The sequence below is a fragment of the Alternaria metachromatica genome, assembly GCF_023757995.1.
Source record: "Alternaria metachromatica strain BMP 0045 chromosome Unknown scaffold_3, whole genome shotgun sequence".
In the NCBI taxonomy this organism is placed as follows: domain Eukaryota; kingdom Fungi; phylum Ascomycota; class Dothideomycetes; order Pleosporales; family Pleosporaceae; genus Alternaria; species Alternaria metachromatica.
Window position 1 is genome coordinate 1,406,852 of NW_026055494.1, and position 15,188 is coordinate 1,422,039.

Consider the following 15,188-nt stretch of genomic DNA (forward strand, 5'->3'; position numbering starts at 1 on the left):
TTGGAGCGCGAACTCGTGGTCATACCACGCAGGTGTGTGCAATCGAATCTTCCCACCAGTCTATGCTCTCACCAGCCATGCTCATGTCTCATCCGCTCTCCAGTTCCCATAAACCTCAGCATTCCCCTCAAGGAAGTGTATTGGCTTGTTCCACCTAGGAGTATCGCCCTATTTAGATGTATCTAACCTTTTGCGCGCTTTCGCGCTGTCACGTGACACATCGGAATCGGCCTAGCGCACATCACACGAGTTGCTCAGGACTATCATCCTAATCTCATGACACTTACATCTACATAGTACAAATATACCTGCGACCATTTGCTTGTCTACACTCCATCCAAAGCGTCCACCATGATCCGATAATCGATCATCAACGCGATCCTTGAGACGCGTCCGTGCTAGCGACTAACGAAATGGTCACGTCATGTCGTCAGCCTCTCCACTACGACATTGAGTACCGCGAGAGGCTTTTTCTTATGTCATTTACTACCGTCATGACATAGCCGAGGCTAAGCACCGCGTTGTACGCAACTATGTGGATGCGGGTAAATTGCATGTAGCTGGATGTCTGGGCTACGTGTGATGTAGCCGTCGAACAAAGATGCAATTTCATCATAGTAATATGCGAATTGTTGTGACGGAGCACTGACGACATATATACGATCCTGACCTGGAGACCTTGGCATATAAAGTGCTCAGTCGATAGGTTACTGATGAGCACATCAGCATCTTTCTAATCCGAGACGACTATCGACCTTATCACACATAAATACCTGTCTCAACCCACTCGCACAAACCAAGCAATGTCTGGTAACGACAACCCCGGAAACTTTGCGAACCGTCCCAAGGACGAAGTCAAGGCCGCAGCACAGAAAGGTGGAGAGCACTCCCATAGCGGCGGTTTCGCATCTATGGATGCTGACAAGCGTAAGTGTACATTTGTATACTAAATAGCTAGGATTGACATGACTACAGAACACGACATCGCCTCTATGGGTGGCAAGGCCTCATCTGGCAGTTTCGAGCCCAGCAGTGAGAAGGCTAAGGAGGCCGGCAGGAAGGGTGGACAGTCGTCTTAGATGCTCCTCTGTCCCTCAATCTGGCACGAGTGTAGCAATGATATTTCTCCTGGTTTGCACCCAAGAGGATGACTGTGGAACCTTGAGTAGTCGCCAATGAAGTAATTGTAATAAGTATCAGTGCACGAATTCATAAATGTGAAGTCTGTTTAGTTGCGAAAGTGATCAATTGTTTGCAGTATTGCCAGTGCTCTACAATGTGTCCCTTCAGGCTCTGACGCAGCCCAACCGTCATAAGTTATGTGCGTGAACGTCGTGAAGCCTCCCATGTGTGACGAAAACGCCAATCCATCCCGAATCTAGTGTGTAAAAGTTTGGAAGCATAGGGTGATCCCCACTGTGCTTTAAGAAGAAGTAAAACGTATCCCAGCGTTCAGGAACATGATGAACGAAAGTGAAGAAGTGAAAGATAAGGTATGAGGAAATATGGACTTAAACAGACACACCTAACCGTACATGTCGCAGCTCATCATCTTGATCTCATACTCGCTCTGGCCCTCGACGACACCGCAGTTAACGTCCCAGCCTAGCTCGAAAGTGTCGCTCTCCGGCATGCGGTCCTTGGCACCGGGTGCGCAGTTGGCATCGGGAGTATAGTACGAGACCTCCATGGCAGGAGCAGAGTTCCAGTCGCAAGCATCGACACGCTTGTAGAAAGTACGGCGATGCATGCGCAGAGCCTTGCGTTCAATGGCCTTGTTGGCAGAATCGCAAGCGCAACGGGCTGCGAGAGTAAGCTCGTCGCGGCGGCACTCACAGCTCGAACCGTCTACTGCATAGCGGCGGGTGTTCGCCTTGACCTCCTTGTGAGGACGGTTCCACCAGTGACCACGATCAGAGTTGTCGCTCTGCTCGGCTGTGGGTGTCTCTGTAGCCTGGTATTGCTCGTAGATGGTGGTCGCTACAACGGTGGTAACGACAACAGCCGGTGGGCCGTTCTCAACAGGAGTAGGGGCCGGTGGCTGCTCGTATCGCTCACCATCATCTTCTTCCTCTTCGTCCTCAGCAGGTGCCTCAGGCTGTGCGTAGGTTGGCTCGGGAGTCTCTTCGGGCTCAGTCTCGGAGTAAGCGGGTTGTTCGGGCTGAGTTGCAGACTGTGATGGTTCACTGGGCTCACTGGTATCGCCAGAGCCAGAGCCGGAACCGGATCCACCGATGTGGACCTTGGCACAGTTCTCGAAGGCCTCGTGCTCACGGTTGAGCCAGACCCAGATGAAGATGGCATCGCCTTCTGGCATGTTGGTGGGGACTTTGAAGTCGAAGGTCTGGGCCTCGGGAGATCCATCCTCGGTGGCATGCGGGCAAGCGCCGTGGTATGAGGCGGCCATCTTCCATGTCTTTCCCTTGTCGGTGGAGAAGCCAACCTGGCAAGAGCCTCCGTAGTGGGTGCCGCCAGGTGCCTCGGGGTCGTAGTCGTAGTCGGTGAGTTGGAAGTAGGCGTCTTGACCAGGCTGCCAGGTAACAGTGGCATCCTCGGTGTCGAACTTGTCGAGATGGCCACGGCAAAGGCCAGGAGAGGGCTTGCTGTCACCGCCATCGGGGCCGCAGCAGCCAAGCGGATAGTTGAACTGTGGATCTAGCTCCGTAGATTGTGGGTTGATGGAAGGAGCGCCTCCTAGAGGAGCTGGGTAGTACATGGACATATGGGCCTGAGCAGCGCCAGCCAGGGCGAGAACAGAAAATATGTTTGTGTACATGGTTGAGTTTGTTGGTGGATTCGTAAAGACCGTGTACGTAGAGTGTGACTTTTGGGGGGTTATCAAATGAAGAATTTCTAGACTTCAAGTGCTGGTGGCTCCACAACGGTGGTCTGTTGACAATGTTCCACTGTGAATACAGGAAGTGTATAGAAGTATTTCCTATTTAGCAACAAAAAAGTCCAGTGAATAAGAAAAAGACGACCCAGCGTTTTCGAATGCAAAAGAGTGAAGTGTAGAATGAATGACGACGAAGGCTAGCTTGTCAGGAGGGACTGTGTGTCACTGGAAGTGATGGCCTCTTCCACATCGGGCGGCTTTCATCCTTTATATCATCTGCTGACGACTGACCAAGACTACCGTCGGGCTCGTCTACGTTCCCGTTTAGCACGGTCACTCTCAAGCGCCTCGAGGCCGTTGCGGGACCAGCATGCTAGTCGAATTTGCTCAGCAGTGGCATCTCCTGACCAGGCCGCGGCCAATGTGCGTAAGGCCAGCTCGCGTGCGTGCGGATACGAAGTTGGCCTTACTGTTTCGAAACAGCGAAGCGCGGGAGTCTGTGGGGTTTCGGAGCAGCTCCGTTCAGCACCGCAAAGGTGTTTTGTCTGTTCCTGGCTGACGAGCTTCGGACTTGGTTTCACGTCTTGCTTTTTCGAGCGTAGCAACGGCGCTTGTTTCTGCCAAGGTCGTTAGGGCGGGGGAATCACATACGAGATTCTGCCTGCTGTTTAAACTCCATCTTGTGATGATTAGCAAAGAACCCGAGGGCCCTTGTTTCACCATCAGAGATCTTCAGAATTCTTCGGTTCTCGGGCTGACGTGCAGGGAATGCATCGGCACGACATCAAGTCATATCGATAAGATCGCTCGCTTCATCTAACCACGTGCGCGTGATAATCCTTGCCGATATTTGCTTTCACTGTAGTGTTGTCTTTCCCATTCTGTGATTGTTCTCCGTTACGGGCTCCGATGCTGTATACATGGTCGTCAACAAATGCAGCGCTGCGCGACACAATTTGCCACAAGATGCCGTCGAAGCGGGCTGCGGCTGCCGTCATGCGACGCCTGCCGCCTTTCGCAACTGTTATACCTGAGTCTAGCTTTTCACCATTTCAACCGGCCGGGTGTCATCGTGTACCCACAGCAGGCTGCAGGGGAGCTTGGTGACACGCTTCCAAGCATCCGTCCGCACCAGAACTGGTTATACAGCCTCGGGAATATCGGCACTGGGCATCGAAGGCGGCATCTAGGCACGACTTCCAAATTCAGTTTTGTTGGACGCAGCGTAATACGAGGAGGGTCTCCTGAATAATGTCAAGACTCTGGCAGGTTCCACGAGGACTTTCAGGAGAACGCCGCTTGCTTGGCCGCTACCATGGCATCGGCTCTCCTCGCCGTGGCCTCAAACCGGGCGTCATCGTCAACTGTGACAGAAAAGACGTGCCTGGGTGGCATCATCATACGGTATATTTGACAGCATCCTGGTTCCATTTCACTGGAAACACCCATGACCCGAGAAAACCGTTTGTAGCATCCCAGCTCCTAAATTACCTACCCCGTCAATCTCAGCCAGACTTCTGATATTGCAGAATCCCGCGCCATTTTAGACCAGCCATTCCATGGCCCAGGCTGACAAACACAGACTTGCCTTGAAGCGCCTGGTGGGACAGCTAACGAGTTCCACCAACCCGAGCCGCCCGAGTGTTTCACCTCGACACCACCTAACTTATCGATTGGAGAGTGATATCTGCACGGATACCTATCGCGGGCCGCCAGTGTGAGTGACAGGCGAGATGTTCCTTGTCTCGCTTCCCCGGGTCCCCCGGGACACCTCTTCACTAGAGCCCACTTTTTATACTCGACTTGTCTACCGGGGCGTTTGTGGGATGCCCTGGAATCTGGTGTGAGCCAATGACATACCGTAAAGCCGTTGAAGTAAAAAAGCAAATCTTACAACTGACTGTGATGCGCCTCGCAGCTATGACGCCCACGAAATCCGTAACACCGTGATCCTGCCCACAGACTCAGGGACCTGCTCTGCCCAGTACTTCAACATCTCGAGAGGTGTGCTGCACTCTTGCATGAGAAGCAAACCACACAAAATATGTAAAATTTACTGTGTCGGTTTCACTATCTCGAAGACCCTGGCGTCGGATTTTCCCTCGATTTAGAGACTTCTTTCAAAAAAGCATAGCAAAACATCCCTCCCATCGGTATCCAGTACTTCTAGCCGCTGGGGAATACGCACGACCGTTGGCAGCACATCATTCGAATTAAAAGGCACCGTTGTATCCTTAGCGTTGCAGCTTGTCAGGTCGCGTGTGCCTGCTTTGTCGTAGCACTCTGTTCCAGATTCCTAAGGCCTGTCCCACCCACTAGGTACCCGTGTGTCCGAGATCACCCTCCACCCTGATACCAAGGTAGAGTACCAATGAGCCACAAAACCTATACAAGAAAATAATCGCGAAGAAACATGTGACTGATTGCGCCTCGGCTGAGGTGATATGTTTCAGTTCCTTCGGCAGACCATGAAATCCACAAGCACTGAACTTCCACCACTCAGCTTTCCTCCTCCCCACCCACCATCTCATGGTCTTACCCTCCGGTCCCAAGCAATGAGGCATAGTCTGCAGCCTATTCTCTGAGGTGCAGCATAGGCCGTCTAAAATCCGGCAACTGAGTCGTTTTGTCCAGACTAACATACTCTTTGCAGTATACGCCGTTATGAATATGATGCAGAATGATGAAGAGAGCGGATATGAACCCGTGCGTCGTTACCTTGCATATCTCAAACCTGGAATTACTGCGCTTTACTGCACATGATTGAACCCAGTCCCCCACTCTGCATACTTGTCTTAAGTGAAGGCTGTGTCCAGCTGTGCAGTGATAGACTGATATGTCGCTAAATTGTATCCTACGAGTTCACGTACTCGGCGATCGGAATGTAGGATACTTGAATGTATATACTGTTCAGCGCACGGATGAGACAGGCGTACACAAGGATGACTAAGTCTTCTCTTTCGTACTCAAGGCTGAAGTTCCGCTGGCCGAGATAGAGACAGGTGTAGGATGACACCCTCCATTGCTTTCACGCATCCATCTTCTCAGCTGCTTATCTGTCCACATTGAACGTTTGAGAGATGATGTATATCGTACCACTGGACGTATTGCTTCGGTACTGCTGCTTGGAAGATCAATTTTGGCAAGTCAATAGAACAAGATGATATTGACAGCTGGTAACACTGGTATACGAGCACTTTTGCTCGACATTGACTTACTTCAATGTGCCCAGCAGCTTCACAACGTTGATTTGCCGGCTAATGAACGTCGACTTATGCTCTGCTACCCTGTAAATAGTAAGCCGTCGCTAAGGACGTAATCGGCAATCCCTTCTTGTGTGCCGACAACGACATGTCTTCCACGAACAACGATCTTGTTATCCTGACGCACATCAATGAGCTCGATGGTAAACTTGTGCTGAAATATGATATTCTTCGGGTTCACAAAAAAACAGCAAAGACATTTCGAAGCGCGAAGAGGACCCCTCCCGGACATGATCCGCAAAATGTCACTGCTCCTGGTGTTTTCAAACATACTAGATCTTGAGCTTGACCTGACATGTATGACAAGAGTGAACACTCCGAATTGAAGCGAGACGTGTCTCTTCTCCGTGTTGCTAGTTGAGGTCGTATGCACTGATCTATTGTCCACGCTTAACGCTTATTGAGGTATATTGTTCGCGGCCAATCTACTTCTAAAGAAGTTTCTCTAGCTCCGCAGCGATCGCATCACCGACTTCGGCCGTACTTGACTTTCCGCCGATATCGCGTGTTCGGATGCCGTTGTCGATGGCAATCTTGGTGGCCTCATCGATCTTCAGCGCAAGCTCTGGTTGACATAAAGAGTACTTGAACATCATGCTGAGGGACAGGATCATTGCGATAGGGTTGACGACGCCTTTGCCCGCGATATCGGGTGCGGAACCTATTGATTGTAAGCAAGCGTAGATGCAGCGGCGCGCCAACAAAAAAAAAAACGTACCGTGGATAGGCTCGTAGATTCCGTTAAGCTTGGTCTTGCCGTCTGGGATGCCACCTAAGCTGGCACTTGGAAGCAGACCAAGACTTCCAGGGATGACACTGGCTTCGTCGCTGATGATGTCGCCGAACAAGTTGCTCGTTACCACGACACCATTCAGTGCCCTTGGGCTCTTGATCATAAGCATAGCCGCCGAGTCGATGAGGTGGGTGCCGGACTCGAGTTGTGGGTACTCTTCCTTCATGATGCGCTCAAAGGTTTTCCGCCATAATCTCGATGTCGCCAGAACGTTTGCCTTGTCCAGACTCCATACCGGGACAGGCGGGTCCTCGACAGACGCGAGACTACCCGCTAACCGTACGACGCGCTCAATCTCCTCGACGCTATAAGGCTCTGTGTCCATGGCCTTGCCATCACCCTCATCTTCTTTTCGCTCGCCAAAGTATATACCGCCAGTCAACTCGCGGATGATGTTGAACTTTACGCCACGAACGTTGTCGGCTTTTAGGGGTGAGCCGTCGATGAGCGAGTCGGAGGCGAAGAAACACGGCCGCAGGTTTCCGAAGGTACCGAGTTCTTTGCGTAGTTTCAAGATTCCCTGCTCAGGGCGCACCTTGCCGGTTCCCCATTTCTATACAAGTTGTCAGATGGCGTCGGGTGAGTGTGGAGTTGTAGAGTCGTACCGGCCCGCCGACAGCACCGAGGATGATGGCGTCGGCCGACTTTGCAGCTTCGAGGGCTTCATCCGTGAGAGGATTGTTGTGTGCATCTATCGAACACTAGAACTAGTAAGACAAGTCCCATACGTCATAGCTTGAAACTTACTCCTCCAAAAAGGTGCTCTTTGAAGTTGAAGGTGTTGTCGGTATGTTTTTGGATGACTTTGAGAATCTTCATCGCCTCAGCGACGACCTGGATGTGTGCGTCAGTAGGCGCATTGGGAAAGTGCGAAGGCTGCTGCTACCTCTGGGCCGACACCGTCACCTGTATGGAATTAGCGCACAGCTGTACGGACTTGGAAATGTGGCTTACCGGCAAGGACAACAATATTGTGGGCAGTCATGATGAGTTGAGTATGCTTGGAATCCAACAAAGGGGGTTGCGCGCTCTCGAGGATTTGCCAAAGATTCGTGAAGCTACCCCACGAAGCAGTATTCCCTGCCCCGCTATCGCAACCCCTCCGACGTCGGCCGCCTTGTGCCGAGCATCGCTCTACGACTGCCTATTATTTACAACGCCCTGACGCTTCAGCAACATGGACAGTGAATGCTCTTTTCAGCCCGTTTGCAAGGACTCCGATGTCGCAAGCGGTTTCGGTGATTGAGAAGTCACTCTGTAGTCGTGACTTTCCATGTGTAATACGAACCGCGCATGTACAGAACACTAAGGTAGGGGGAAGGGCATGGTCTCGATGCTTGCGACGTTTCCAGCGAGTGTGTGTATAACGACTATCGCGTCGTAGTTCATTAAGAGTGCCAAGAGCCATTAATATGCAGTGCGCTTGCCCCTATGGTTCTCCAGGTACAACAGTGCACGGAAGCGTATGATAGGGGTCAACACTTGCCGTCACATCACTCCTTGTCACCACGAAGCACTAGCGCCAACCTTTGGAAGCCGCGTGTGACAGCCAGAAGCCGATCACGACGTGCCATGCAATCTTGGGAGAGGTTACTTTTGGACGCTGCAGGACAGGGAGATTAGAAGCTGATTGTTTGGGTAAGCGACACGTTGAATTGGGACAGTAAGGTTTAAACCATCATCCCATACCAGTTAGAACCAATGACTCCGTGGGGTAAAGGGTGATGGAAGAGGCCGCAGGCCGAACTGATGCGTCGTGGAGGCTCTGTGATGAACGCGGGATGGCGCTTCGTTCTAACCTTTCGTGCGCCAGCCTCCGCAGATCTCTCTCCCACACGCAAGCTCCAAGCCCCGATCTGGCTCCACGTTACACGCATCCTCACCTGTAGATCACAGCCAAGAGTCTTGGACATGAAGATCCTCTCTTGCGCCTCACATTCAGTGCGCGGTCCTCTATATAAGTCGTCGTAGCCCGCCGCTTTTTTGCGACAAGCCTCCGCGTTTCTGGGCGCCGCGCAACGACGTTGCGTAGCGGGACGCGCCAAGATAAGCGCACTATTGTGATGCAATCTCTGGCCGCTGGTTGTGCAATCTGTACTCGATCGGCAGCTTCGTGGTTGGGTTAGGTCAGAGTGTTGGAGATGCGTTTTGGACTGGCCGCGCTGGGCATGCGGCTTGGAACATCTCACTGCCCGCCTATCGCGGTTGGCGCAACTAACCTGGGAGCCCCGTGGGTGTCCCATGATGCCCCCAGGCTTACCTGTTTCCGTTCCACTGCTGGCCGACTCACATATAATCCCCACGAATCCCTTGCGCATGTGTTGGCTGCATCGTGTGGTCCACGGTCCTCACAAAGCCGGTACCGCTTACCGATTTGCGCGATTAAAATCACCGCTTTTTTTCAACAAACGTAGCGAACTACGGTTCGCGCTGCAAACACTGTGCAGCACAATCTCACCCGCATAAAACTACTCACCCGTCCCTCCTTCATGCCTTTGCAACTTCACACTCCTGTATACCTCAACTACAACCACGACCTCGAGCTCGTCCGGTAACGTACACCCAAGCCGTCCGCGGCGAGCGTTCCAGCCACCACTTCGAGACCCACTTCAAAGCCACTACACACTTCACCATGTTGTCCGTCCGCTCCAGTGTCGACAGCATCTACAGCCGGCTCAGCGGCGAGAAGCCCCTTCCCAAGCCAGCCTACCACTGCAACATGAACCCGGAAGAGCAGTCCCTCTGGGCCCTTATCGTAAGTGCCCCTCTAATCTTTGTCTTGATACAACGTCATACTAACGACTGTACAGGGAGAAGAAAAGTACGAATACACACGCGACAAGAAGGGCAGGGTACACAGGCGTCGTCTTACCTACGTCCAACGCGCACAGAAGCAACGTCTGTTCTTTGAGTCACGCGTGGGTCATGCCATTGTCGGCGATGAGTGGATGAGGATGAAGCTTCCTTCCCGAAAGTGCTAGACAAGCACAAGTGGCTGGCCGCTGCCAACACACGAAGGTCCACCACGTCGCGGAGGCAGTTGAACCATGATTCCGGTTACTGGGTCTCAGTGTGGCTGGGGTGTATTCCTCATGCTACTATCTCTTTTGTAATGGGTTTGGGGGCGTCAGATCAGTGGCCATTTCGCATAGGATACCCGGCATATGCATTCAGCGTGGAGTTGTTACGTTGCTCAAATCAACACTTCTTTCGACTACAAGTTTGCCTTGATGATGATTGAAAGTGTGATGATATCTTACCTCATGGGATGTAGGTCACGTGCTCCAAAGCTTTCGCGCCCTAACGAGAGAATAGCCTGCTTAGGGACTCTAGCTAAGCAGCGGCAGTGCAAATGGCGATGGATGGTGATGGTCTGCTTGCGGTGTGAAGTGGTGTAGAGGCCGCCTAGCTGTCGGCCCAACGCCACTGGGCGTAGCTGGCAAGTCTCCGCTCATTGGCTGGTTCCGCAGCGGCCGCCGCTCAGCCTTCAGCTGCGGGCGGGCTGTGACCTCACTCTCTCCCAATTTCTTCCTCACCCAACACACGGAAAGCGAATTGCCATCCCATCGAGCCATAATGTTCTGGCCCTACCCATGAGGAAATCCGCCTTGAGAACTCACAGCACCAATCCCAAACCATGTCGGACGACGAGGATGCGTTAGTCATCGCGGCGGATGGCGACCTCATCCTCGATGTCGCCCAGGAAGAGGGCGGACAGCGCTTCTCGTATCGCGTAGACTCCAAGACCCTGCAGCAGAACTCGCGGTACTTTGAGAATCTGCTGAGTGACCGCTTCAACGAAGGGCAGCGGCTGACGGCCGCTTTGGAAGCACTTGCCTTGAGTAGCTATAGCAAGATTGCAGATGCGCCTGCCCACGTGCTTCCTCACATAGCCATCGTCAACGTCGGTCGTGTAGCCGTTGCCAAAGCCTCTTCGATCCGCAACCTGGTTGCAGACTTCCTCCGCGCCATCCATGGCCTCGATCTTGCCGTCACGAACCCGCCCATAGCCAACCTCGCCAATCTCGCCGTCGTAGCCGACCGATTCGATGCTGTTGCGGGCTTGTCGAAGCACATACAAAGGAAAAAATACCTGCAGCTCATCGATGCCAAGTCGAGAGGCAAGCCAGCCCCAGCGCAAACGGAAGAAAGGATACGGCAGAAGCTCTTCGTCGGTCTCCTCTTCGATCATCCATCGTGGGTAACGCGGTACTCGAAGCATCTGATCATACGCGACTCGGTCCAGTGGCGACCGGGGACAGAGGAGGATCACACAAAAGCCTTGTGGTGGGACATACCAAACGGCGTCGAAGACGAGCTGATACAGAGACGAGAGTACATACTGGAGACCATCAACTCTGTACAGGCTCACTTCCTCAAGCTGTACACGTCTGGCGAACGCCAATGCAAGCTCTGGTACGATACATCGCTACAATGCGACTCGTTTCAGCTAGGAGAGATGGTTCGCTTCTTCTCCAAGATCGATACTGTACGGTTGCAAGGCAAAATCTACGATAATACAGAGCCGACGTACTACCTTGGAGACATCGATCGACTTCTGTCATCACTTCGCCAGTGTTCCAATTACCAGGTCGATAGCAATCACGGACATTGCGGACTGCGCGGACGCATACTCCCACTTCTTGACCTTATACAAAATCAGCTCAGCCTCGATACAGGTAGTCTCGACATTGGAATCTGCGCGGAATGTTGGAACAACCACCGCAGTGAGTATGCCTGGCAGCTAGCCAAGCGACCGGTCATGTGGGCTCACCCAAAGTCTTTAACGGGTAATCGGGCGCTTACTACTGCCGTCGCGCGTAAGAGTCATCAGAGGACACCAAGTAGCTGTCTCAGCAGGCATGTGGCGGTCAGAGATCTTTTCATGGCTGTGGAGCGTGACTGGACAGCGAGGGACGTGTATTAAGAAGACAGTACACCATCAAGGCAGCTTTTGAGACCTTTGAGCCTCATACAGCTATGGTCTCAAAACGCCTCGATCATGTGTTCGACGCTAGGACAGAATCTTTGCTAGGAATCCTGTGCCGTAGCCACGCGATATTGTAGGCGCCGCATAGAATCTAGGGATCGCAAAGCTAGAGGAATATGAGGTTTTGTGTCTGCCTTGAGACCTCAATAACACGCGAGATCCTGGAAGGAAGGAAGGATACTCCCGTTTGAGGCGCTGGATAGAGAAAGTCTAACCCGCTTTGTTAACCCAGTCAGTGCCTGCACCCTTGTGACGCATGTTCTTTGGACTAAGTGCAATGGTTCATTGCACCCTTAAATTCTCAAGTCTTTTACTCGTGGTTCGTTCTTTGAACGGTAAATGCTTGTGAGCCGACTCGTGAAAGGCTGGCTCGGCTATGCAAGAGGCGTGATTGGGCCTACCCTCGGACCCATGGTGGCTGAGCAATCAGCCTGAGTTTCTTTCTGCACAGCACAGCTTCTGGTCGCGACTACCGGATATTTCTTCCATTCCCAATCCATCGATGGCCAAGGCCGATCGTAAGGCACACACAAGGCGCATATACACTTTTCGCATTGTGGGTTGTGAATAGTATATAGATTCACCTGAACCATGGAACAACACGTCCCTTCCATCAGGACACTGGTAACCTGCGCAAACCAGCTTTCACCTGTGCTTACCGTTTGCTCTGACTCACTTTAACGTTGGCCACTGCTCCAATGTCTGTCTCACTTGCCACCGTTCAGTATTTCGACAACGCCAACTCTCTATCCTACGCTGTCACTCCCTGCATTCAACACTACCCATTATCACCAAAGTCTGGAAGTATGTTTGGCAAATTGAAGAAGACCTTTTCGACACGCAAGGCGTCCAAGTCGACCAATAGCTATAGCCCACGGGACACAGAAGGCGCTGGACAGATGCTTGGTAATGCGCCTACAGGTGCACCGGTGAACAAGAGAAACTCTGCATCCCGCGACAGTGGCCTTGCACCGTTCTCATACCCTGGCCCGTTTGACTCGGCGTCACCTGCTACACGAAGGCCCAGTAAGCACTACCCCACATAATACATACACTTTACGATTGCTCTTCCTGAAGCTGACCTTTTGCCAGACAGCTCAAGCATGAATCCCTTTAGTTCTAACCGCGATGCCCCGCCGGCGTATACACCAGGCCCAGCTCAGAATGCCCCCGCAGTATACCCAGCCCCGACTACCGATATCGAAGAAGACGATCCCTATGACTTCCTTCGAAGCTTCGATACAGTCTTTCTCATCGATGATTCTGGATCCATGGCCGGCCGCTCTTGGAAGGAGACTGGCAAGGCTCTTGAAGTGATTGCACCGATCTGCACCAAGCGTGATGCAGACGGAATCGACATCTACTTCCTCAACCACCCCGATTCTAGCATTTACAAGAACGTCACATCGGCGAGTACCGTCATCGAGATCTTTCAGACAGTGCGTCCCAGGGGTGCAACACCGACCGGTCAGCGCCTGAACAAGATTCTCAAGTCCTATCTCGAGCGATTCATGCTCGACAATAGTATCAAGCCCATGAACATCATCGTCATCACTGATGGTGTGCCATCCGATGATCTTGAAACTCCCATCATCAACGCCGCCAGGAAGCTCGACCATGAGGATGCAAAACCACACCAACTTGGCATCCAATTTTTCCAGGTTGGCAAGGAACCTGGTGCGAGGGAGCATCTCATGCAACTCGATGATGGCCTTATCAAAATAGCGCAGAGCCAGGGCTTGGGAGTTCCTCGGGACATCGTCGACACGGTGCCTTTCACTGGTGACGGGAACGCTGAGCTCACCGGCACAGGAATACTCAAGGCCACTATGGGAGCTATCAATCGCCGATGGGACTATACTTCTAAGGGAATACATCAAAAATAGCGGGGCGCGGCTAGTTTCTACAAAGGCGCAGTGTGCTTCACGGGTGGACCAGTTGATGGGGTCGTCGTAATCCATCAATTCGATACGTTTAACGATATGATTTCAGGCGTTGATTGGGTGGTGCTATCTGTATGCTTTGGGAGGTGGTGTCATCATGGGCGTTGGTGGTTCGATATCCTCATTTTACGGGTCGCTTCTGCATACGCACGACGATACCCCCTGTTCTGCATGGCTCTATATTGGATAAAGCGGTTGGGTGGGTATTTGCATGCAGTTCTCCAAGTTCAGCTAGAGACTTCTTAGGTCGATGATAGCTGGTCATTTCTTGTTCCTTTTTCACTCTTCTCCATACGTTTATGACTGGCAAAGACAGTAAGTTTCACTTACTAGTTTCAGAGCAATCAAATACCTAGTAATTATACATCAGAGCAAAATTCCTGAATACCCCTCTTTGTGAACGTCGTCCCACGAAGGAGGGGTAAATTCCGTGCATGAGTGCCTGAAAGCCTGAAGTTTGCCTAAGGCTGCCTCACAAGGCAGACTCGCCTATATCTGCCCGTTACAGCGGGAACCTCCCACAAGCAAACACGAACACCGGCCTTGCATATCAACGTGGGCGGATGCGGCTGGTGGTCGAAAATAGTGCATGCAGTGTTATGCAACAAGCTCCAAACACCATGGAATACGCCCCTCCGGTCAAGTGGTTGTCTGTCTTATTCGTCCAAGAATCGCCCCTTTTTCTGGATAGGGGTACTGGTATGCGCTTTACTGTCGCTGTTCATGCAAGGGATCACCGGGTAGCCCAAAGGGCGTCAATCCGACAGATCGTTTAGTTGAGGGCAATTTGAGTATCAGACGCCGTCCCCAGTGCCATTGCTGCGGATACGCGATACAAAGACCGAACACACTCCAATCATATCCCGAATAGCGGCTTAGAGTCAAGCGAGACATCAAGAGGTGTGCTTCTCACACAAACACCCAAGGCAGCAAACATTGCCTCGCAGAAAGGGACAGCAGTCAGTTCACCATATCTTTACAATGAATACAGTATCACAAAACTTACCGAGAAATACTTGGCGACATCTGGAAGTCAGAGAATTAAGGGTACTAAGTGCTAAATTCAATACGATGCATGTGTTGATTGACTGATCGATGTTCTGTGCTGACTGCACGAGAAGATCTCGAAATCCCTTTATCGTGAGCATGAGCATCGACGGAACATAATTATAGTCTGAGCGCAGGTAGGCATTCGACTACATCCTAAAGGTCTGCACGATTTCTATCAGATCACTCAGTAGAACGGCTATCTTGCTACCCGTGTTAAAGATGACCTCTTGCGGCAAGAAGCCATGTGAGTCGATCATTGACCTTGAGCACGCCGTTCATTCGTACCAGTGAAGGGGCTATACTGAAATTCATA

General features: G+C 51.9%; 6 protein-coding genes across 6 annotated transcripts; 4 read left to right on the top strand and 2 right to left on the bottom strand.

Annotated features, from left to right (window-relative positions):
• Positions 1–803: 803 nt before the first annotated feature.
• Positions 804–1,079, top strand: J4E83_002122 (uncharacterized protein; the record flags this gene model as incomplete). Its single annotated transcript, XM_049329072.1, has 2 exons — positions 804–927; positions 976–1,079. 2 exons carry the CDS (start codon positions 804–806, stop codon positions 1,077–1,079), a joined length of 228 nt encoding a protein of 75 aa, XP_049192044.1.
• Positions 1,080–1,525: 446 nt separating this feature from the next.
• On the bottom strand, positions 1,526–2,776 carry J4E83_002123 (uncharacterized protein; the record flags this gene model as incomplete). The annotated part of the gene is made up of 1 exon (XM_049329073.1): positions 1,526–2,776. The coding sequence occupies one exon, from the start codon at positions 2,774–2,776 to the stop codon at positions 1,526–1,528; it is 1,251 nt and encodes a 416-aa protein (XP_049192045.1).
• Positions 2,777–6,530: 3,754 nt separating this feature from the next.
• J4E83_002124 (uncharacterized protein) lies at positions 6,531–7,877 on the bottom strand (the record flags this gene model as incomplete). The annotated part of the gene is made up of 6 exons (XM_049329074.1): positions 6,531–6,760; positions 6,818–7,445; positions 7,498–7,593; positions 7,640–7,726; positions 7,779–7,798; positions 7,847–7,877. The coding sequence occupies 6 exons, from the start codon at positions 7,875–7,877 to the stop codon at positions 6,531–6,533; spliced, it is 1,092 nt and encodes a 363-aa protein (XP_049192046.1).
• A 1,647-nt stretch (positions 7,878–9,524) lies between these two features.
• J4E83_002125 (uncharacterized protein) lies at positions 9,525–9,873 on the top strand (the record flags this gene model as incomplete). The annotated part of the gene is made up of 2 exons (XM_049329075.1): positions 9,525–9,647; positions 9,703–9,873. The coding sequence occupies 2 exons, from the start codon at positions 9,525–9,527 to the stop codon at positions 9,871–9,873; spliced, it is 294 nt and encodes a 97-aa protein (XP_049192047.1).
• Positions 9,874–10,529: 656 nt separating this feature from the next.
• On the top strand, positions 10,530–11,819 carry J4E83_002126 (uncharacterized protein; the record flags this gene model as incomplete). Its single annotated transcript, XM_049329076.1, has 1 exon — positions 10,530–11,819. One exon carries the CDS (start codon positions 10,530–10,532, stop codon positions 11,817–11,819), a length of 1,290 nt encoding a protein of 429 aa, XP_049192048.1.
• Positions 11,820–12,580: 761 nt separating this feature from the next.
• On the top strand, positions 12,581–13,768 carry J4E83_002127 (uncharacterized protein; the record flags this gene model as incomplete). The annotated part of the gene is made up of 2 exons (XM_049329077.1): positions 12,581–12,908; positions 12,975–13,768. 2 exons carry the CDS (start codon positions 12,581–12,583, stop codon positions 13,766–13,768), a joined length of 1,122 nt encoding a protein of 373 aa, XP_049192049.1.
• Between the last annotated feature and the right edge of the window lie 1,420 nt (positions 13,769–15,188).